At 35.9% G+C, this 24,532-nt stretch overlaps 1 protein-coding gene across 1 annotated transcript; it reads right to left on the bottom strand.

Annotated features, from left to right (window-relative positions):
- Window positions 1-8,210: 8,210 nt before the first annotated feature.
- LOC575414 lies at window positions 8,211-22,023 on the bottom strand. The gene is made up of 4 exons (XM_030973256.1): window positions 20,962-22,023; window positions 12,598-13,317; window positions 11,955-12,155; window positions 8,211-11,527 (listed from the first exon to the last, which is right to left on the bottom strand). The coding sequence occupies exons 1-4, from the start codon at window positions 21,092-21,094 to the stop codon at window positions 11,400-11,402; spliced, it is 1,182 nt and encodes a 393-aa protein (XP_030829116.1). The 5' UTR covers window positions 21,095-22,023; the 3' UTR covers window positions 8,211-11,399.
- Window positions 22,024-24,532: the final 2,509 nt, after the last annotated feature.

Below are 24,532 nucleotides of genomic sequence, written 5' to 3'. Positions count from 1 at the left end.
ATTTCTATATCTTGTGCAAAAACACTCTTGACCTTTAACATTGTCCCAAAAAATTTCAATCTTTAATCCAGAAAATTGTGCTGTACTTTCAATTTCAGTTTGTTAAACTTCAAAGGGTAATTTCAGTTTCTTGCTCTCTCTCTCTCTCTCTCTCTCTCTCTCTCTCTCTCTCTCTCTCTCTCTTACTCTCTCTCTCTTTCTCTATCTCTCTGAATGTCTCTCTTTCTATCTTTCTTTGTCTATCTTTGTGTTTGTCTGTCTGTCTGTGTGTGTGTGTGTCTCTCTCATTATCTCTCTCTCTCTCTCTCTCTCTCTCTCTCTCTCTATCTCTCTCTCTCTCTCATCTTCACTTCTCTTTTCTTTTATCTTTTTGTGATATACTTATTTTTCTATTTCTCTGTCAAATAAAATGTTAACTTGATCAATTGAATTTGAAAAATATTTATAGCCATAGGGGATAGTTCTTATTATCATCTGCTTGGTTTAACTATGGTTTCGAATCCAGAAATGAAATAATCAATTTTTTATTGTAGCTATAGGGGTAAAAAGATATTAATTTCAAGTTCAAAAAAAATATCAGGTTTACAAGTGGAATATATCCAAACCACAATGTTTCATCTATGACTTTGTAAAGAGTGAAGACATTGTGAAATTTCAGAATTTTAAGAAAGAGACAAAGTAGAAATCAGTCATTTGAGACATTGACAGACTTGACACAGATAAGTTTCTGACTCAACACCCAGCTCCTGCCCATCATAGTTAGGCAGCCAAAGGCACTTTCACATTGCTAGGATATTTCAGAATAGAATTTCATCTCAAACCAAGAGGGGATGCCGAGTACTTGGTACAATGGTATATCAGATTTGATATTAACATGTTCCATGTTGACCAAAATAGGAAAATATGAAGCTTAAAAATGGCACAAATTCAATGCGCTAATTTAAACAAAACAAAAAAATAGATAATAGATTTTCCATCTTTGTATGTTTTCTTTTACTTTGATGGTATATTATGTCATTCAAAGGTATTTTCTTTATCATCCTATTTGATTCATTGTGATAAGATGTGAATTATTGCCCCCCCCCAAACAAAAACAAAAAGAAGAAAACAAAGAAGAAAAGAAGAAAACAAAGAAGAAAAAAAGAGAGAGAATGAATTAAGGATAAAAATGAATTATTTTGCAGCATGAAACTAATAAGGCAATTTACAAAAGTTTCAAAGTTTCATGTATGGAAAAGTTACTGGTTATATTGTATATTTGGACATTTCAAGCTGTACACCACATGTTAAAGATAGGAATGTAAGAACTTTATAAATGGGTACACTCTTTGGAAGATGGGGAAAGGGGGGTAAGGGAGAAGGAGAAAGGGGTATCTTGGGGCTGCTTTCATCATTGTCTAGAACTGGAGTGATTCAGGAAATTGGCAATATTTCTCATCATAGCAGACATGGGGAGGGGGATGATCGGAGGAAGGGGCGGAAGACAAGCATTCAATTGATGATACATCTCTATGATGTAACTTCTTATCATGTCTCAGACTAAATGGAATAACCCTTCATTCACACAACCAAAAAATGATTGTAAAGCTGTACAAAGTAATTCTTTTTTGTTTGTAGTCCGAATATTTTATAACAAAACATTGTGTAGCAAAAAGCATGTTTTGGCACTGTTTTGAAATGAAACTTAGTAATGAATGAATGAGTAATTGTTTTGTTTTAGTCTGAACATTGTGTAACAGAATGTTATATAGCAAAATGCATGCTTTGGCATCATTTTGAATGGAAACTCAGTAAAGAATCAGTCCCTCTTCTTGTCTGAATGTTTTATCATACAAATGTTGTATAACTGGCTGGGGCTTTTTGTGAGCATGCACTGATGATTGGCAAGTTATCATGTCAACTGACCCCTACACAACCAATCATTGTATACTATGTTTTGTTATAAATCACCATTTTCATGTGTGTGCGCCCCTTTTTATGATTCTTAGCACAAAGTTTGTTTATACAAATATTGTATATATTCCTTGAGTCTGAATGGGGCAGTAGATAAGATTGAGGTAGGGGGTTATTAATAGAAGCGTGTTCAAGGGGGATTGATTGCTTTACAAAGTGATGAAACATAGACTGCAAACATAGTAATGGCTCATTTTGGGTTTATGCCAAAAAGTTTCAAAAAGTTTTAAATGTTACCTGTCAAAGTTAACATGCAATATGAATGTGTCTGTCTTTTACCTTTTTTCCCCCCTTTTTTGTTGTTGTTGGTTGGATGACCTATGTCTTGTTTTAAATAGGAAAAGATGTGGCCAGTTTTCTAAACTGTTTGGTTGTGAAATGTATCAACAGACAAGTGATTTATGGAATTTTGATTGATTTTACACTGAACTGGTGTGGGTTATATTATTACTTTGCAAATTTAGTATGCCAAAACAGATAAACAAAACAAAGTTGCCCAGTTTTTATGAACTTGAACTGAGGTATAGAGACGTGTCATAGGAAAGAATGAATGCACCTAATTTTAGGAAAGATGCACATATTTTCCTTAAACATAAACTATGTGGTATGCCATGCTTGCTTAACCATCATGTTCCGGAAAACGTTACCATGTGTACTACTCCTGGTTGCAATACTAATGATGTTAAATCATGACTAGACTAAACAGAAACAGATCACATTAGTTGTTTAAGCGTGTTCACCTTTTGATGCACTTTTTATATCATCTGGTTGGAACCTGAAGGGCATTGATTCTGTGTTAAAGTATATGAGTTAATTAATGGCCTTCTGACTAAAAAAAGATTATATTTAATTTGATGGAATAAAGGGTGAGCAGCCTCATTATGAACCCATTTGTATAAATTGATTGAGCAATTTTACTACAAAAAATAAATAAACAGTCAATGAAAATAATTAAAGAAACAAAACAATACAAAACAAACAAAAACAATACAAAACAAAACACGTTTATTGAGCAATTCTATTTTTTGCAGCACTATCTTTCACCCATATGCAGTTATGCAATTCAATAATCATCCTTATAAGTTTGGCAGTCTCTTTGCTTTTCAGATAAATAATTCCATAGTTGATGATTCATTAAAAACAAGACATATCATAGCGGAAAGTAATTATCAGAGGCTTAATAATTAATCATGTCTGTTTCAGATTTCACAACTCTTCGCAATACCTCCTAACTCTGTGCAATAGGGTGTTGTCTGTCATACCAATAAGTTTTGATAAGGTAAACAGAGCTATGATGCAATCCGATTGAGACCAACCTTGAGGAATTTTGCAATTTTGTCTCAGGGAGTGGAAGACTGTAATTACTATGATAGCCTAATAATTTATGAAGTAATTTGATGCTGACACATGGTCAACGCTATGTCATAGATATGGTGCAATTCTCAAAGGAATTAGCTGGACAGAGTGACCAGATATTGACCTTCTAGTACTGTCTGAGACCCCTTCCATGAATTTCTGTTACAAGAAGGACATGTTCCCTCTTAAAAAGCATTAAAAGATCAAGTCGTGGCATCAAATTTGATTTAAGAAATAAAGAAAACAGCCAAGGAAAAGTTTTGAGAGAATTTGAAGAAAAAAATATCAAAGAAGGCTAATATTTAATAAACAGTGACAACAGAATTTTTTCATTCCCATAGGCTTCGTACAGGTACCACCTAGTTCCTGCAGGCAATGGGTTAAGTTTGGACATTTTAAAGATTGCAACTCTTTGATTGTGTTTGCGAAAAAAACTTTCAGCTTCTTTTGTATTGAACATTTCCAAAACCATCCTGAATCTTAACTTTTGATGAAATCATATGTGTAATAAAGGGAAATATGTTAATTTTTGTACCAAACAGATAGAGAATAACTCACAAGAAGAAATAATATAGTTGCTAATTGGCATGGGGATTTTCAAAAGTTCAAAGCAAAACAAAATTATCATTCATCAGATAGTTCTCAAACTTTGACAGACCAGATTCTCTGAATTTTCATATTGTATCTAATCTAATTCTCATGGTGATCAGGGTATGTACTTCTCTTTAAAACAAATGGGAAGAAATCACTAGAAACTTTAGTGCTTATCAATTTCCTGCCCCAATTAGCATATTTAAAATAAAAGGTAACACAAACAATTTTCTGGTAAATACAGAGAAAATAGAGATGGTAGAAATTTATTCCTCAAATTCAGAATATGCAATTCATTTCCCCCAGATCTCAGCCATTATAATAATTTGCTGACTGCATAGGGTCAGAGTTTGTTTTCGACGTATAATTTTGAATAAATATAATTTGTTCTTTATTGCTTTTGACATTTAAAAAACAAGTTTACTTTAAGGAATATATTTGGATAAAAATAACAAAGTTATTGACCTTGGTGACTACCTGAAAATAGACGTCAGAGAGGAGGAAACAAATAGCTGCGTAAATAACACCAGCATGCAGGGAGCTAGTAGAAGGGTCACATCTCACCAGAGTATTTACTGTACTGCTTTGGATATGAGCGCTGTGATTGGTCAGTTGTTCTGATGACATCATCACAGTTCCCTCGGGGGAATGTGACCTGTGACAGGAAGTTAGCCAGTTTCCCTCTCTGTCTAGTCTTGGTTCTAAGCTTTGTTGAAGTAGTTATGTCATGGACTTTTTAAAATAAATTATAACACTCCTTGAGTGCATTTTCGTATTAAATTAGTTTCAAATATGATTTTCTTGATGTTTCCCAGAAGGTAATGTTATAATTGAAAGGAGCAAGAGGGGATTGAATAAGCTAGGTATTATTTTTTTTCTTTTTTCTTTCCCTTTTTTCTCAATTTATTTTTAAATTGCATTTTTTGCCAAGAGACTTATTTATTTGAAGCTGATTTTTGCTAGCTTTAGTTAAGGGAGGGGGGGGGGGGGACTTTAGGTTTCTACCAAAAAAAGTTCTATAAGAAGAGGTTTTACAGTATGATTCTATGAGATCTGTACTCTCTGAAAATGAAACACTCCCTCCTCACTTTCAAAAGATTAAAAAAATTTAAAAAACTGTCAAATTACGTGGCTTTCAGATAAAAAATTTCCCAAAAGGTGTTTAAGCGTGTAGTTTGATTGTCAGTCATATTGAAGGAACTTTATGCACTGAAGACTACACTAGGTAGATCCTGACTCTGTATAGTACCTCTTTGATTTAGGTTCGGTTCAAAGACATCATTTTGTTCTGGTGTCAGAGTCTGTATAAGCAGACTAAGCTGGACTAGATACCGTGGATATTCCAAACATAGCACCTGTCTGGGTAGAAGGAAATCTCAGTTACAGGTCCGTTTCCTATCCCTCCCAGCTAGGCTCCACCCCATTCTGTGTGATGTCATGAATAGCGAATCAACTATTCCCCAGTAACGTACTTATATGGATGAAAAGAGCTAATATGGTCAGATGCAAGCTCAATTTTGTGAATGGGTTATAGTAAAATAGAGAGCAATCAAAACAAAGTTATGTGGAAGTAAAGGTTAATTAAGATGTGTCCTTGTTTATTTCGCTATTTTTGCAAAAAGAATTCCCATCTTGCAATCCAAGTAAGAAGTGTAATTTTTTTTTAAAGACTAACAACTTTTTAAAATGACAGTTGCCACCCAAAGTTCCTCACCAAACATTATTCCAAAACAAAAATAAGAATACAAGTGAGTTGCATGCATCATTATATGTAATTTGTGCATTTGTTAGAGAATGACATAAAAACAATATTCTTTCAATACTTAATTTACTTCTCACATAATAATTAAATCTGTGCTTATATTAATAGAATGGCCTTTCCGCAAGATTTCATCACCACTGATAATAATCACATACAAATATGGAAGCTATAGAGATAAAAAAAATCTTTCATAGACACTTTTTCAAATAGTAGGTATCTATCTACAAATGCATCTGTCTATCTATCTCTCTATGCCCCATATATTTTAGAAACCATTGGGGGGAGGGGGAAACACCTAACAATATGATGATGATCTCGAGGCATAGGTCCTCTATAAATAACGACTACTCAATAATTATCAAACTATTTGTTTTTTGATCTCATGATTCTGAGAAACAAATTTAATTATAGGCAAATAACTCTCTTTTGTGTCATTCTGTTATCCCATAATTGAACTTGTGTTAATTTTTGAGGTAATATGTTTGTTGGCCCAGTCATTCTGACATTGAAGTCAGATGTTGCCATCAAACCAAGCGAACCAAGCCTGGCATGAATCATTCAGTCGACCTTGTATCTTGTACAATATTTTCTTAGATGTCTATTGTATGAACATGATTATAAGTTGGAAGGTGTCCCACATGCCTAAGATGAGTAAGAGTGAAAGCACTTTGGACTTAATTGACATTTCTTTCTTTTGGATCCTATCTAAAGGGTAAATGCCCTTGTGACTGTTATACAGTGGTATTGGTACAGCCTTTCTCCAGTATACAGATTAGTTCCTAAAATGTCATTTACTTTTGTAATGCCTTTGAGGTAGATGAGAGAGAGAAAGAGAGAGAAAGAGAAAGAGAGAAAGAGAAAGAGAAAGAGAGAAAGAGAAAGAGAAAGAGAAAGAGAGAAGAACAATAAGAACAAGAAAAACAATAAGAAGATATTTCTGACAAATATATCTCCAGGCAATCAGATTTGTGAGCTTGTGCACCAATGTGCCTGGAATATTATCAGATTCACGTGGATCTAGTATTTAAGCAGCAGGATGAAGAAATGAATATCAGCATCAAAATCATAAATTAGGTTCCGACTTAATATTCACCCTGTACATGTTTTATTGTGCCCCGAAATACTTGTTTGTTGATAAATCTTAATTATAAAATTATTTCAGCCTCAGAAGAGTGTTAACTCTGTGTTAAATTACATGATTTAATACCCTTCTGGTCCTAAACAGATAAACAGACAATATTTATAAGAGTATAGTGTAACACTATCAGAGTGAACATGATATTGATTAATTTGTTTTGGTATCTGTACTAGTTGAAATATGAAATGCCCATAAAAGCCTAGCCTCTTCCTTTTTTGGCAACCTACGTACCATTTGCTTTGGAGAATCTTTTTTGTCAGGCTTTATTCATAATCAATATAAACCATTTAGTTTCCATGGTTCGGCCAGGGGCCCGGGTCAGAAAGGTGCATGCCATCCCTGAGTGTGATCAAGTAAAGCAGGAATAATTCAGATATTGTTTAGCATTATCGTGATGGCCCACAGTAATCCTGACTGAAACATCCATATTCAGCTCTCCTAACCAGTGTATACAAGGTTAGGATTAGGGTAAGGGTTAGGGTAAAGGTTAGGGATGCTGTTGTGTTTTTAGTTAGGTTTAGGGTGATCAACAGGGTTTGGTCTAGGGTTGAAGTGAGGATTCTGGTTGGTGGTGGACATTGACTGAAGAGTTACATGTATCATTAGTAGAGCATATGTTGTGTATATAATACCCCTATTTTTTAGCAAAGACATCTGTTTGAAGCTCCTGGGATGATGGGCAAAGGGGAACAGTCCATTACTAGGTGTCTGAAGTGACTGAACTTTTTTCCGTACTCGGTACTGTGAACCCCCTTCCTATTATTACAAGAGTCCATTCACCTGCTAGCCTTTCCAGATAAAGGTCAAGCCCTTTTTCCCTCTACCCCAGAGGTCAGACTTACCCCCACCCTGCCTTTACATGGAATTATAGAACGGTGGTGTAGACATGAGTGGTACCATGGACCTACTACAATGGTGGTACAGAGTACACAGTTGATCTGGACCCCAAGAGAATATTGTCATTCTTGGATATTTGTTGCCAGCTGCAAGTATTTCTTTTCCATGAAGTAGCATTAATTCTAAAAGAAATGTAAGATTTAGGAAGTTTAGTGGCTCCCTTGTTGAATTGATGAATTCCCTGAAGTGCCCATAAAGAAAAGAGTATTCTTTGAAAATCAATTTTATTAAGAATGTCTAGAGGGTTTAATTTCTCTTTCTTAAATACTTGGTATTGAAGGTTATTTCAATGTTTTATACCCTGTCTGAATTTATTTATAGATTATGATGAAAATGATCTTAGTGTACAAAGCTGTTTATTCGCTCTTGATTTTTGTCATTGTATTCCTGGAACCCTGAAGAAACAATTATAGATTGGAATTTAATATCACCACCACCTGCCCATGATTTTGTTAAAGTATTATATTTAGACATTATGGATTTGAGATTAAAGGAGATAGGCTACCAAGATAATGATATTTGTATATTTACTATAACTTTAATTGACAATATCAATATATATCAATGAACATTAATATCTGAGCTATCCAGCTGTCAATGTTCACACATGTCAGTAACATCCTCTACATAGTTGAATTGAAAATGAGATGTAAACAAAGCCAGTATTACAAACATGGAAAAACATTACATAACTAGGATACTGCATATTTTTGTTACATTTTGAGTGGAAAATAATCCTATTAAATTCATCAACAGCATGTGGTGTCACAAAGATAGAAAAACAAATACTAGTTTGTAGATATAATTTGTAACTGAAGTCATATTTTTCCTTCATTGATCTTTTAAAGAAATCACCTTTTTACAGTGAACATAACAAACATAGGTCTGTTTACTACTTTGGAGTAAGCACCAGATATTATTCTTACTTCCTGACCAATATATCGTGTATAATTTGGGATTCAACCATATTTCTATCCTTTCAGCTATCAAAGTTTGCCAATGGATCTGTAGCAATCTTCTAGCCCTGGTATTTGAAGTAAATGTACATGTGCACTGAAAGTCAACTTTTCAGATATACACTGGATATTTTTTATGTCTTCAAAGTATTTCCTTTTTGTACTTGACAGGCATAAAAGTGCATGGAACAGTTAAAAGTTATCAACAATTTGGTCATGACCATGGAATCATTTGATAGATGTATCTGTGTTGGATATATGTACAGACTGAAGCTCTAATAACAATGAATATTTGGTAAACAATGTAATACAAAAGTCAGTCATGTAGTTTAAGTATTGTAAGATACCCCAAACATGTCAATATGTATTTGTATGCTACACATAAAACCATTTCAGTTGTACTGGTTCACACTACAAGCTACTTGATACTTTACAAAATCAATCTAATCTGTATCACATCATATTCAACTTCAATTTTGACTTTTGTAACACCCACCTGCTTCCTTGATGTTAAAATGGAGCATTATTTACAAGCTCTATAGCCTGCAGTTCAGGTGGAATGGGTTTTTCCCATCACCAACAAAATCATATTTAATTAATTTTTTTGAATATAATCTGAAGAAGATGCGCTAATCCTCCCCTCTTTTTCCATGGATTAGTTTACCTACTCCAGACTTGATACAATGTACAACTCAATTCATTAACTGCATTAAAAACCCACTCAACTTGAAAGCAAGCTACAGCTTCAGAGCTCATCAAATCACAAAAGTGGGCATTTGACATTATGCCATGATTTATGGGTAACATATTTGTACATCTTAGCTCAAAGCAAACAAACGTACAATATAAATCACATGAAATATATACATTCACATATTATTTATATGATTTATTAAGATAGAGACATGTTATTACACACCTGGATTTATACTTTTTCTTATGAGAATGTCAGTGAAATCTAGAAAATTTGAGGAACTAGAGGAATGATTATTCAACTTTATTGATATATTTGGTGGTTAGCCTTGCAAATTTGTTTAAAAAACATAAAGCTGGCATTTTATCAGGGAGTGGGAATTAAAATGAGCCTGGAACTGGTTTTATTGATGCATAGTGCAGTTTTGTGGAAAGTTTTATTCTCTGAAAGTGAAACACAAATAAGAAGAAATTTTTTAATATTCATGGATGATTTTTAGGGGTATATTTGTAAGTTTATTTATATACTTGATTGATAGTGATGGTTGTACTTTGGTGGTTTCATAGCAGTTATCCCTGCAATAGCATATAATATGCCCAAGAAAAAGAGAGACGGATTCGTCTCGCCTGAGCTCACTCTAACGCATCTTTAACAAACAGGTTTAAGAAACATTTCAAAAGTAAATTACTAGGAAAGTAACTAAGTTAGCATTGCAAATGTTGTTAAATATGCCTTAGTATATTTATTTGTACAAAAAAACATCATATAGGATTCAAATATTTCAGGAAAATGACCAGGAAAATGACTATTTGGCCACTCTCTACATTGTAGCATTTTCATAGTATCTTGTACTATACACTCCACTTTGATGGTTACCAGTATATCATTTTACTATGTCTTACAATATTCACAGCATAAATTCTTTAATTACGGAGATAATATATATTCATTCTCTATTTAGACTAATGGATATGTATTTCTGTGATAAACTTTGTATCATTTAGTTGAACTGAAGAATAAAGAAATACAAACTTGTTGGCAAATTTGATAAAGTCCTTGGGTAAACTCTTTGAAATATCATACTCTTGGAATATGGGTACAGGAGTTGCCCTCCTACCAGGGCCAGGGGTACATCAGTGTCCCTCTATTCAAGGAAGCTGGTGTTTGACACACTTATGGTAGTCATTGTTCTTCTGCCACTTGCACTTGTGTCCATGCCGCATGGTGCAACGTGAGTGAGATGCGATGCAGTCATAAGGGCTGTAGGCGTCCCCTATGTGGACTTGAGATGCATCATACAGACAGGTGGTTGCTCGGTTCTCCTTGGGTTTCTTGCAGTGTCTGCTTGACGTACAGGAATGGATCTAGCAGTTTTGAGATAAAGAGGGGGAAAAAAGACACCATTGGTAATGTGAAGGCCATATATGCAGTGTCTTTTGATGTAGACTGTGACAATTCTTTCAAGTGTACAAATTGAATTTTCTTCAAAGAACTAAACTTTTGGGTCACATTTTCAAGAAATTAGTTGTAAAGCAAGTTCATTACTGGTCAATCCCTCATTTGTAGCAGTGAACCAGTTTTAAGACCATATTATAGATTGTATTAATTGATTCAAGTTGAGATTTCAGAAGGAATCTGATACATTTTTTAGATCTGTGACAAACCATTCCCAAATTGAGGCATTTTATTCTTCTTCTTCCTGGCCAGCAACCTAGTTGGCTATTTGATTATCCTGTCTTTTTGAATTTGGTCATCTTGTTTAGTCTTTTGTCACATATTGGGAGGCAGTAAGGTTTAGAGGATAGGGCAAAGATCTTAGAAACAGGGTAACTTGGATTTGAGACCAATCATATGCACTAGTAGTCCTTTACATTACAGAGTACATCAGATGGGACTTGAAGCCCTACCGGTTCCCCTGAAGCTCACTTACCAGGATATCTTTCCTGTCTTGGCACCCCAAATAGTCAGTGGTGTCACTAGACATTTTGAATAGTTTGGGTGTCACCTATCCCCCTACTTTTCTTTATAGTGACACCCCTGAAGATAGTTCTGTCACACACTTACCTGGCAGACATCGCAAGACTTTCCATAGATTGTCTTGAGACCCTGCTTCTGTCTGGTTGTCAGCTTATGATGTTCTTGAACCCAGTCACAGAGCACTACTTGGTTTGCACTTGAACCTGGGTTTGAAAGATCATTTCAGGGGATAGGAAATTAGGTTTACGTTTACATACATATTGGTATATGTGTCCAAAGAAGGAATACATGAAAGAGATCAATATAAGGCAATCTTATTGTTTCATCATTAAATCTGTGTTGCCCTTCATGTCCAAGGAAGAAAAAAAAAGTGCAGGTCCTATTTATGAACATATTTTCATTGAGATTTCAAACAAGATCAGTATGTTTAACTAAAGGCAAAAGTCGTGGATTGTCTATATACCCGGTGCTTCAAGTTTACAATTGGGGTTCCAAATTTCTTAATCTCCTAGTGAACCCCTGCACAGTGTCAACATTTTCTCTGTCTCATGCCTGCAGAATACATGCAGAATGGCATCATGTGTGCCTTTAGACAATCTTTAAAGATTGAAACAGTGAGATATTACTCGCCTGCAATGAGGTAGTTCTTTCCTGTCTTGAGGTCTGTCTTGCCACACAGACTAGAGGCAGCAGAGCTATCAACCTGTACTTCATCACCTTGCTTCCAACCTTCTTGCCCCATCCCTGTCTTGTAGATGTGGCTCAGTTTGAGGGTGTAGATGATCTTATAGTTCCAGGCCTCCATGCTCTCAGGGTCGATGATGCGCTCCTCTGTGAATGAAGAGAATATGAAGCAAAGCCTAGGTTTAAAAAAGCAGACTGCATTAATCAACTTGATTTATGAAGTGTCATACATACTAATGATGACACTAAGGGAGAAGACCTATGGACCAGTAATGGAGTCAGTGTGACTTAAGCTATTGACTACTGAATTATCTAATTTATATAAGATTAACACAGATTACTCCCCCCCCCCCCCCCCCCCCCTCCAGTAAGCAATAACGCATCACTTCATAAAACTGCTCTATACTTGAGTAAATTTTTAACTGTATGAATGATTTTTTTTTTGGTTAAACTTCATTTTGTCTATTTTAAAAATTCAGTGTTTACTTCTCATCCTTTATGCTTAAAGGATGTATTCTTTCATGTTCAATAAATACTACTGATTGTTTTTTGTTGTTTTAGTTTAGTTTAATAGAGTATACTTATATACCTTCTGCTATGGGCTCTTCGGCACCTATTGTAGGCTCCAACAGAACAGTTTCATTGGAAGGTTTCTCCTGTGGAGGAAGGGTTGTCATGGTGTGGGATTCATCTGTCATCACTAAATCTGGAGGTGGAGTTGTCAGTGTTGTGATGGTATCCTCAAGAGGCTTCATGTCCTCTGGTAAGGGCAAGGGTGGTAATGCCTCATGGGTGTGGGGTTCCTCAGGGAGCGGTTGTAGGCCCTCTGGATGGGGTAAGGGTAGGAGACCCTCAGGCTGACCTAGTGGTTCTGGACCACCCTCGAAGGGCAGGGCTTGGAGCCCATCAGGTTGCTGGAGGGGTTGGAGTCCAGCAGGTTGAGGGAAGGGTTCTAGACCATCATTCTGAGGGAAGGGTTGGAGCCCATCTGATTGAGGAATGGGGGCAAATAATCCATCATTCTGGAAAGGATCTGCAGCCTCAGGTAGAATGGGAGGCCCTAGACCATCTGGATAGGGAAGAGGTTCCAAAGGTTCCAGGTCCTGCAACTGTCTGCCTCCATCACCAAACTGCTCGCCTTCTAGTCGTTCATCCGGGAGTCGATGGAGACCCGTTCCAGGGTAGGGACGAGTCCTCTCACCTAGGGGCTCAATGGCAGCATGATCAGAACCCAGCAGTCCCGTGCTGAAACCAAGACCTCTGGGATTCTTGGGGATGTACTCTCTCTTCAGAACCCTTGCTCCAATCACTGTCAAATCGGAATGAAAAGTACACAAATATTTTTCATTATGAATAGGTTATTGTGATGTTAGCATATTTGTAACTACTGTATTTTTTTCTTCTGACATTGTCCATTTGGAGCCAGGTAAAATGCCTTATGGCTCCAAACAGACTGTTTGTACTCAATTTAAAGCCTATCTGCACTAGTTTGGCCAGGAGGGATTAGACCTCCCTGCATGGTCACTGACAAGTGGTTATCTCATCAAATCAGCTCTCAATTAACATAAGATAAAGGGGACCATGGGGACCAACGGTCACCGCTTAGGCATTGTTTGCTATATAGAGGGCGCAAGTAGCTATACTTAGTGCAGTGGGGCTTTAATGACTATTGAGTAAATATATTCATTGACTTTTTCAACTATTTGATTGCTTTCATTATCTTAATTTTCATTTTTTGTTGGGGAACTTACAGTGATGGAAAAATAGGAAAGAGAGCTGTATTACTGTACCTTACTTACCAGTACAATTAATTTCATGTTTATCAGTTATTTGTGAAACAGCATCATCAAGAAATCCACAGAAAATCTTAACTTCATGGATGGCCAATATTTGTCTCATATATGCAGTGTAGTCATGCTATCATGGGTAAGGACTAGGAGGCGGTAATGGGCAATCAAAATTCTGATGCACCAATTATCCCCCCAAATATTCCATTTGTATTCAGAGACAACATAGCACTTCACCGCAGTGCAGGCTTCAAGCTTCCATTTATGAATAATACCCTACGGCAATCATTCCTGTAAATGGGATATTCAATACCCATTTATGCAGCAAAGTATATCAAACATAGGTCTCGAAGAGTGGTAGCATAATACTCCATCCTCCTTACAGCCCCTCATCCTCCGCATCCAATATAATTGCATCTTCTCTGCATCAACCTAATGTCAAATACGCTCAGCTGTATTCCTCCATTATCTGCAAGAAAATCGAAGAGGCCTGTTTTTGAGGTTGGTGTGTAGCTTGCCTTTCAGGGGAAACAACTTTATTTTCGGTGCTTGAAACAAACGTGCCATAACAACAGGAGAAAAGATGATGGAGGCATGATTTAAAGTTATTATATTTCATATTTTCAATAGAAAATGTTGAGCATAAACCAGGGGCAAAGCAATTTGAAAGTTTCATTTAGAAAAAATCTAATTGTTTGGTGGAGATGGTTAAGATAGCAATTTGCCTCTATTTCTCTTCTTTGGTGTACCTGTCCATCTAGTCAAAATTATACTAAGAATGTTCAGTAATGTACAAATCATTTTTCCTTCAAAAATATTTAAATCAGTTTTGTTGTTTTTTATGACACCTTGAATTTATTTTGTTTCACAGTACCACAAACAGTTGACTTATCCCCCTCTACCATCCAGTGATGATTTTGTTCATTTTACATACTATTAGGGAGAAACTACATGGGATTTCAGTAAAGCTACTGCAGATGTTGTGTGATGCAGCTTAACCCATTTGCTATTGAATTAACCATGGCATAGCTTTAGCCTAGGAAGCACCTAGTTCCAGTAGGCAAGGGGTTAAGAGATAGATGATGTTACCAGTGATATTTGAGTCCTCTTAGATTGCTGCTTGTTATACCTAGTGGGCCTTTTATTGATTCTCCTGGAAACCCTCTCCCTCGAAAAAAAAAATTCCTCTTCTTTTTTTCCCCTTCATTACAGTTCTTATCTTTACTTCTCTTTGTTTTTTTAACCTCTTATGGTGTCTTTATCTGGTTATTTTGCAATATGATGTCTCTTTATCTCTGTTTTTCTTTATAAATATCCATCTTCAACCAATTTATGGACTTTTTTTGCAGAGGAGTATGCCACTATGTGAATGATCAGTTAATCATCTTTTTGTTTATAACATTGGTTGGGGCTTTGCTCACCTCACACCAAAAAGGAATGCTCTAGTCACATATATTTATTTAAATACTTTGCTGACAATTGAATTCCACAAGTCATTCCTCCTCTGTCTGTCTGTTTGTCTTTCTTCCCAAACCATTTGGCGATCCTATTTCCCCTCTCCTTACATCTTCTTACCATCTCTACCCCTCCCCCCCCCCACACACACACATCATCTACCCCATCCTCTGTCTCTACCTCTTATCCGCCCCCATTCAAGCTCCTCTACTCTTCGCACACTCACGACCACTCTATCTTCTCAGTAACCCCCCTCCCACCCACCCACCCATTATATAACCACATTCTTCATATCATCCTCCATTCTATCCTCATCTCCTTTCAACCACATTCCCTCTCCTTCTAGCCTCTCCACACTACTCTCTTATTCCACTCCCTCATCCAGACTACGTATCTTTAGACACCCCACCACATTCTGTACCCCATCCTCCATCTCGTTCCAGACCTCTTTATCTACCCCAGCCCTTCTATATTTATATCTATCCTATCCATCCCCATCCCCTGCCCACCCCTATCAAACACACTATCCAACCTATCCTCTATAAAGAAGATAGTGGAATCCACTCTAGATATGTTATCTACCCAATCCCTTCTTCCCTTCCACCCACTTACTATCTGCTCACCCCCCCCCCCTCACCACTAACCGATCAAGCACATACTCCTTCCATACCTCCAATTCTCCCAGTCCCTTATTACTTTGACCCACTCTTGTTTTCTTATCAACCCCCCCCCCCCCTCCCATACCCCTACCACCCCATCATCTACTCATTCCTCTCTCCATTCTCCATCTCTTCCCAACCCCCTCATCCCCTTTCTACCTCATTTGACTACCTCCTCCACCAACCCCCCCTCCCCCTCACCCTCCATCATCCCTTTAACCCATCAACCCCATCGTCTATTCCATCCTCTATCTTCTCCCTCCTCTTCCTCCTTGAGGCTGCATCTTCAGATGCTGATCTTTCCTGCCCTCTCTCAAACCTCTTCCAAACCTTCCCTGTTCAGGTTGATAGCTTGGCAAATATAATCAGAAAAATACTTCCGTGAGGATCCGATTCCCTCTCGTACTCCTGTATTACTTGACACCTTACCCCATCCTTGGGGGGCTCTTTCAATATCAAGCCAATTGATGGGGTTTTCTGTGTCGCTACCTCGGAGAATGTTGCCCAGGCATGTTATTTGCTGAGATCATTTTTCTACCTGAATTTCCTTTGAAATCATAATCAGAAACAAGATTATATTTTAGAATATACAGCCCTTTACCCCTCTCTTTCTATTGTTATTTACTGTCCTGTTTTCTCTATATACTCGCTTTTTTTTCTAATCCCAATGGGCCTTTAATTAACCAGCTTAAGCTGAATAACCTATACATAATATCAGATAATATACTGTAGGCCATGAACAGATATCCCATGTTTATTTTGCTAATTAAAACAAAAATCACACATTTCTTCTCAACTTCAAATGGCAAATATCTTTTTCATTCCCGCTTCATATTCAGTACAGTTTTTTTTTAATTAAAAAAAATCCCATCATGTTTGAGTTGAGTTACTTGATTACCAGAAGTTAAGTTAACCTTTAAGATGGCCACCTTGTGTGATTGTTTAATGATATCACGCTGACTCAGCATACAGGCAGGATGGGTCTACTTAATGGGTAAATATAGAATATAGCTTGTCAATATACATGTATATCATAATCATCGTGTAGCTTTAGTCAAAGTAGGTATTGGTACCTACTGATATAAACTATGTCAACAACCCTAATCAAAATAAAGTAATCTAAACATAGTAATAACAAAATAGTGAAAAAGCAGCACAGAAAATATTCTTAATCTTATATCTTTCTTTTTTTAAACTCTGAATATATTTTTCATTTATCTGTTTTTGCACAAATCCTTATCCTGAAAATATTTTTTTGATCCATTTCTCCATTTTTGTCATAAGAAAATGGAAGAAATGATTTAGTTTTTTTTTTTAGGAAATACCATGAAAATATAGAGAAAATTAAAAAAAAGTGTGTGGAAAACGACGAGGGAGGTATTAGCATTAGATTAAGGTTTAGTGATTATGTTACAGCTCACCTAACCTAAAGGCTACGTAGGTTTCAAGTTTTGTTTAGGGTTAGCATTAGACATCATGTTGGGTCCTGGTTTAAATTAGTCAATGTCAGGAAGTGATTGTACATAATTAATGCGTTTGTCTCAGGAGCATGTACCATACAGTCACTTGGAGAGAATGATACTGGTTGTATTGTAGGTAATGAAGTTATTTGTGATACATGTCTATGAAGAGCAGCACTGTTTCCACTAATATGATTGTATATGGTATGGTTTATTAAAGGTTGTAAGCTGTAGATGTTTTTGCGATCAAATATTTTATTCCTATCTCAACATCAATCTATATCATTAAAATACATCACTTGTGTACATAAAAAATATGTAAGATATTGGCTACAATCTCAAAATATTACATTACTGTTTATAAACATTTGTCTGATAATAGTTTTCTGTAAGGAACATTTAAGTTTGTATTTATTGTTCTTATGAGTAAAAATAATTTTCTTCTGTGATTGAAAGATAACTGATACTTGCTAGCTATTTTTTACTCTGACGTATATTCATGATTCAAATTTTGCCCACATTTCTTTTATTTGATAAGAAAGGGAGGCGCATATTTCCTTCCAAATATTTTATATGTTGCTATGGAAGAATAGTATATAGATTGGCCTTGGAATTCAATCTACATTGATATAAATCCATGGCATAGAACTGGGCAAAACAAAAAACCAAAGCGAGCAAATTACATTAGTTGCATTTACCCTGGAAAGGGCAAATCTAGCTTTAGATGCGTTGTGAAAACATTGCTGCGTTCAGGCCAATTGAAACTGCAAAAAATAGTCGGATGAGGAAATTGAATATAATGTTTGGGAAATGCTTGTGGGAGTGTGTTGAAACAAGGTAACCACAAACATGCCTGTGTATTGGGGGTATCAATGAGTTATGAACAATGAAAAGAAAGAACTTCAGGAGACAAATCGTCCGAAGAAAAAAATATGAAATTGCTCGATATGTTTAGTGTACTAAAAGGAAAACTACCAGCTTGAAATATTATATATGGAACAAAATATTACAAGTTTGAATACCAAACCCATCATGCTAAAAGCAACTGCCAAATGGACTTAAACTTATTAATTAGCTTTTCACTAGATCATGAAAATAGTTAAATCAAGTATTAATTTGTCCTAGAGTGTAGTAAGAACTTCTCAGAAATGTTTATAAATTAACATAATAGGGGGGAAGCTATCTTTGATTTTTTAGTAAGAATAGTTTTAGTCCTAACAAATGCATGGTACAAACCATCCCATAATCATAAAGAACTTATCATGACAAAAGAACTTATTGCAAAGGGATTCTGCACCGTTGTCAAAAACCCTATAATCCTTATAGGCTCTTTTTAACATATATTTTGACACGTTGAAGGGTACCTTTAAGCTATAAATTGATGTTGTCACCTGCAGGAGACAAGGTACATTAATCCATGAATGATAATTGGAAATCAAGACTTTTTTAACGAGGAGATTGGAATGTGGCAAAGGATCATTGACGTCACTTGCTGGCCCACTCAAAATTAATTACCTAGATGTTATAATGATCTACTAAAATAGTATTCAATGTTGCGTATATATATATATATATATATATATATATATATATATATATATATATAGTGATTGATGTGAAGAGATATGTTTGCTTTATGCCTTACAATTTACAAGAATGATGGTGAGAGGGGGTTTATTATGAATACTTCAATTTGATTTTGTAGAATTGTTTCAAGCTGTAAAACTTGTTGTTTATTTCAGGAAGATTCTGCAAATAGCAGCGCTTAAGACACATCATCACAGATTAAATTCTTCAGTACAAAAGTAGAAAGTAGAAATATTATAAAAAATAGCATGGAATTTTCAGGTCCATGAGAATGTGAACTAGTATAGTTTATTTGCATATAAATAGGGAAAACATGGAAAGCAATATACCTGATAAATTGTCCAAGAATGATGCAAGAAATTCATCATATTCTGTCACTTTATAAAAATACCTTATTTGAATGTTCAAGTGGATGAATTCTCCTTTGTCTACTGGAACATGTACATTCACATCAATAGCAAATCTTTTCCTCTATTAGTACAATCCCTATCTTTGAAAGTTCACAGTTTCGGGGTCACCGTAAAATGTCAGCAAAGCTGCATTTACACTGCAAAGTGCAAATCAAAATCATTGGTTTTTTTTACATTCAGGTGTTTGGCCAAAGTTGCTAGTCAACTACCCTTAAACACAAAGAAAGACCCAAACTATACAAAAAAAAAAAAAACACCTCTGGGGTATTTTTTAAACGTCAGCAGAAATTCATAAAAAATGGTTTTTCACGATTGTTTTTTGGGCTGTGTAAATGGGCTTCTCAGTTGAGAATGTTTGTAATCCTGAAGACAGTACGTGGGTGAAATCCCAAGTATAGCCTCAGAGCAGTGCATATTATTACTCCTACTTTCCTGCTCAAAGTTGTTCTTAATCAATAAATATTGCTGTATACTAAGTTATTCATACCTTTGTACATTTTATGTTTTTGTATTTTTTGTAACTCAAGAAAAGAAGGTGAACTTGTTGAATTAAGGCCTTTGTTGAATACTTATAGATTTAAGCTTCAATATGTCACATTTTCAAGAAACATAAATGGGGCCAAATCAATTTTTTCACGTACTTAAAACATTACAAAACTTGGTAAGAGTATGAATAATTTAGTTGCTAACTGTATATCGTGCTGAGAGCCAGAGAGGCTTTATTTGAGTTATTAATGATTTACTTAGATTAATACTTTTCTTGCTCTCAGAACATGGTTGGGATACTGTTATGTTTGAGAACAGAAAATACAATGCTGTCAACTAACAAGCTAAGCAAAAATAGTTGTCTATAGTGGTTGTATATAATAAATTGGTGGATTTAAAAAGGTGGATGCTGTTCTTTTGTAAGCAGTGCCACAAACATGATCTTTAATTCATTAGATATGATTTGATTTTGATCCAACACACATTTTTATAGACTTCACCCCATTTCCGTCAGGCTTAATACTCAATGTGTTTGCATTCCAAATCACCAAAAGAAATTTACATCATAGATCAATGATTTTTTTTGTGTATATCAAATTTGTAAATAAGGCATTTTTCTATCCACATCAATATCCCTGTAAAGGTGTGGAATAAGGGTTTCAAATAGCCAAAATAATCTTTGAAAACATTTGATTGCAGTAAAAAAATTACTTAACTTTAAAAAAAAATTAACAACACTTCAGTAGATTTCAATTATCCACCAGAAAAAGAAAAAAAAGTAGTAAGTCAACCATTAAAATGGCCACAAAAGGTGATTCAGTTCTGAGACTCAGAAACTGTTATACCTTCATGCTGCCCTGTGTTTTTAAAGTTACATAAAACACTGCAGTGTTCTCTAATATTACCTATGGTTACTATAGAAGTTGGATCCAACAGTTAATATCTTATGATGAAGGCAAAATATAAGATCAATCGAATTGTAATTTCTTCTCTTTGGAAATCTGTAAGCAAGTATTACATTCCATTAGTTAAATTGCACCTTCCCCAAAAGTCAGTAATGACAATTAGAAATAAATTCATTAGTAGTGATATATGCCTTTAAAACTTACCATAGGAAGCTCTACAGAATTGCTGCTGAGGGTGTGCCCCTTCACAGCTACACCCCTCTGCCCTGGGCGCCCCTAAGAACAGCAGCAGAACAGAGCACAAAGCTATGTAGATACTCAGCCCCATAATCTCCATTTTGAATACTCCTTTATCCAGCTAACACGAGACAGTGATGGTACAATGACGAGTGTTAGAAGGTAGTCAACGTAGCCTGTGACTATAGCTGTGGAGAATCCGACAACTTGCCTTAGATTAGCCTCTCGTTCAGCCTTGGAAACTTTTGATGTCGTCACTGGGATCTAAATTTGGGTGCTAGTGGCCTAATTAGCCGTGAGTGCTAGCTGTGCCAGTATTGCGCTTTCCACTTTCCAATCAGATTAAAACTTATGTCCCAAATCCAACATCTCCTCCTACGAAAGACAATATATCCTTTCCCAGTTTGAATTGGAGACTTGCGTATGATTTATTCATACAAGCGTTAATCAATAAAGCAGGCAGTGGAATCCATCTAGCTAGCAAGGTATGCTCCTAATACAATTTCAGAGTGTGGTGACTGATTGCAAGACAATCAGCAGAATACAAACTCTCTTTCTAGCTCTCCCCTGCATGCATGCCCCTCTGGAGGTTGACTTCACAGTGGATTCCCACACAGACCTGCTTCTCTATTATTCATTCCATCGATCCACCAGAGCATCTTTTCTCCCTAAATGAAGGTTTCTTCTGATCAAGAGCAAGTACTAAGAGAAAACGTGAGAGATGGAGAGTAAGTGAGAAAGAGAGAAAGAGAGAGATGTAGTAAGAGAGACCAAAAATGATGGAATGGTTCGCTGATGGCAGAAACGATAATTCACTTGTTGTACATTGCTGCCTGATCTAATAAAGCCGCACTATGGCTCCGGGACTGGGATACCAGATCCCCTGTGCTGAAGATGCTTAAAGTTGCAGTAGATATTTTCCTGGCTCTATATTAAAGCTAAGCTCAAGCCTCTGTTCCCTCAAGATCTGTGTGAGTCTCAAGTACGCCACCTCCAACGAGCCCCCAGCTTAGCGATCGTGTCAATATTGGGATGTTTATGCATGTGTGTCTCTCCTGAGGGGCATGCAAGGATTTTGAATGTGAGAAGAAGAGTGAGAGGTTCTGAGAGGGAGACGGAGACAGAGAGAGAGAGAGAGAGAGAGATAGAGAGAGAAGGGAGATGGGGTTGGGGGGGGGGGGGGGAGGGAAGGGGAAAAATAAAACAATACCAAAGAGAAATAAATGATTCTTTCAAAATAGATTTGACCTGGAAAATAAGTTTTCAGAGAAAATATATGAAAGAGAAAATGAAATTATAACTGAACTTACAAGATATTGTGGACATAAAACAGGTGAGTTTGTGGTGTAGAATTTCAAGAAATTCAGTAATAGGAGCACGTAGAGAGTTCTTGAAATGGATGCAATCAGTAGGGTTGGGAAAAAGGTCAGAGGTGTATTTGAAAACAAGGTCAAAAAACAGAATTGAATAAGAAAGAGAAATGGAGAAACTTGTTAGACAATGGATGAGGTGAAACTGATGAATCTGCTTTGAAATTGAGAATAAGAGTTGAATGAATGTGAAGATTCTAGAGAAAGGATGAGAAGGTTAGTACATGTATGTTAAGTTTGAGCATAGATGTGTACATTGTATACCGGGAATATTGTCTCTCTATTTTTTTTTGAGAAGATGGGAAAATGGACGAGGGAGAAAGGAAATGAGGTAGGGCCATGGAGAAGGAGGTTGTATTGGAGATGAAATAAACGGATGAGGGAGGGAATTGTTGTTTGGCAGAAAAGAGAGGATTTAATTGATCTGAAATATGAGAATTCTAATGGATGGTAACTTGAGCATAAAGACCTTGCCTTGAGATGGGTTAGAGAGATGCACACTGAAGATGCTTTGATATTGAATCCTGTCAGAGCAGAGATGATAAAGGGATAAGGAAGAAAAAGGTATCATTCAGCTTCCATTATCTTATTTTGAAGGAGGCTTGAAGTAGGTATAAAAGGAACATTTTGTATGAACAAAAACAAAATACATAATGATAATAAAGGGACCAAAATAGAACCAAAATATGGCACAATTCATATAAATATATGAAGGAAACCAGTAATAGAGTATCAAGCAAGCAAATTAATAGAATTGATAAATCACAAAAAGAGGAGATAAATTAAAGAAAAATGTAAGTTACAGGAATACAGGAAAATGCCTTAGAAGTAGTTTCAGCATGAGACACCCCCCCCCCCCTCTCTCTCTCTCTCCACTTTTCATGCAAAGGAAAAAGATGGGGTGAAGCTGACAAAGTGAGAATTGATTAGTATATTATTGTGTTTGCATTGGGATAAGACTAGGGATCTCTATTTTATTTGATTGTCAAATATAGATGTAGATAATAACATCTGCTGAGAGTAAGAAGGGTGTTAACTATATGAAGAAGTGTTTGAGGTAGCACCTAGCTTCTGACTCTCATCAGATGAGAGTTATGTTTCTGAGAATGCCTTCTCACAACATACCAGAGGCTAAAGGTTTCAAATCTAAAGAAATAAACAGAATCCTTGTATGACAGCATGACAGGTATTTGAAGGGAAGGATCTAGAATAAGATATATTGGGGTTGACATGGCTAAAGAAGCAAGACAATGAATAAATCAAATGAAATTTTATAATTTAGTGAGCCCATACATCCTGATATCATTAAGATAGGATATCATATTTGCTATGTGTCCATATACTGGGCTCTGTTATCTTTCAGATCAAAATCCAGAGTTGATTGGAAAATTAATAATTCAGATGAAATGCAATTTCCTTTTATTTAGGTTAATGAAGAATGATAAGTATGTATATTCAAGTAAGTAGAATGTTTGAAACAGAGAGAGAGAGAGAGAGAGAGAGAGAGAGAGAGAAAGAACTGTATATGTACATGCAGTATCTGTTGTATTCCAATACACACTTACAATGTTATCTATGCAGATATGATTTCATATTCACATTGAAATGAATCATTCTGCCAGACTGAATATTATCAGATCAACACATACTCATTCATCCTAATTGTATTCTCCGATGAATGCATCATTTTTTTCCTGCCAAGTGTAGATTGCTCTTCGAAAAAATACTCTTTCTTATCAGATTCTACGCAAAGACACATGGGGTAATCAAGTTCTTTCCATTTAAGATTTGAAAGGGCCTTTTTCTTTGTGGTTTTTTAAGCTTGATGCAGCGATAGCAATATTCTTTCTGAGCCGCACTCTTGATCGTTCCCGTCATGGTAGAGTTTGAAACCGTAAAGGTGAATCTGTCGGATTCCATTTGTGGGCAAATCTTTTATTTTGCTTTGGTTGCCCTCACGCTGGTTTCTCCTAGTTCACTGAGATGATAGTTTCTTCTGGTGAGAGCCAGAAAGGGCATTAACTCTGTGTTATAGTGTATAAGATAATGTCCTTCTGGCTTGATATTGATATTGATTGTTACAGTGCTGATTTTTTTTTCTTTCTTGGATCTTTTTCATACAAAAAAAAAATCAGTTCATGTTGGTGGATGAGTAGCCAGAACACCTC

The sequence above is a fragment of the Strongylocentrotus purpuratus genome, unplaced genomic scaffold, assembly GCF_000002235.5.
Source record: "Strongylocentrotus purpuratus isolate Spur 01 unplaced genomic scaffold, Spur_5.0 spur5_scaffold_6, whole genome shotgun sequence".
In the NCBI taxonomy this organism is placed as follows: Eukaryota; Metazoa; Echinodermata; class Echinoidea; order Camarodonta; family Strongylocentrotidae; genus Strongylocentrotus; species Strongylocentrotus purpuratus.
Note: the sequence above shows the minus strand (reverse complement) of the source record. Positions and strands in the feature narration are given on the sequence as shown.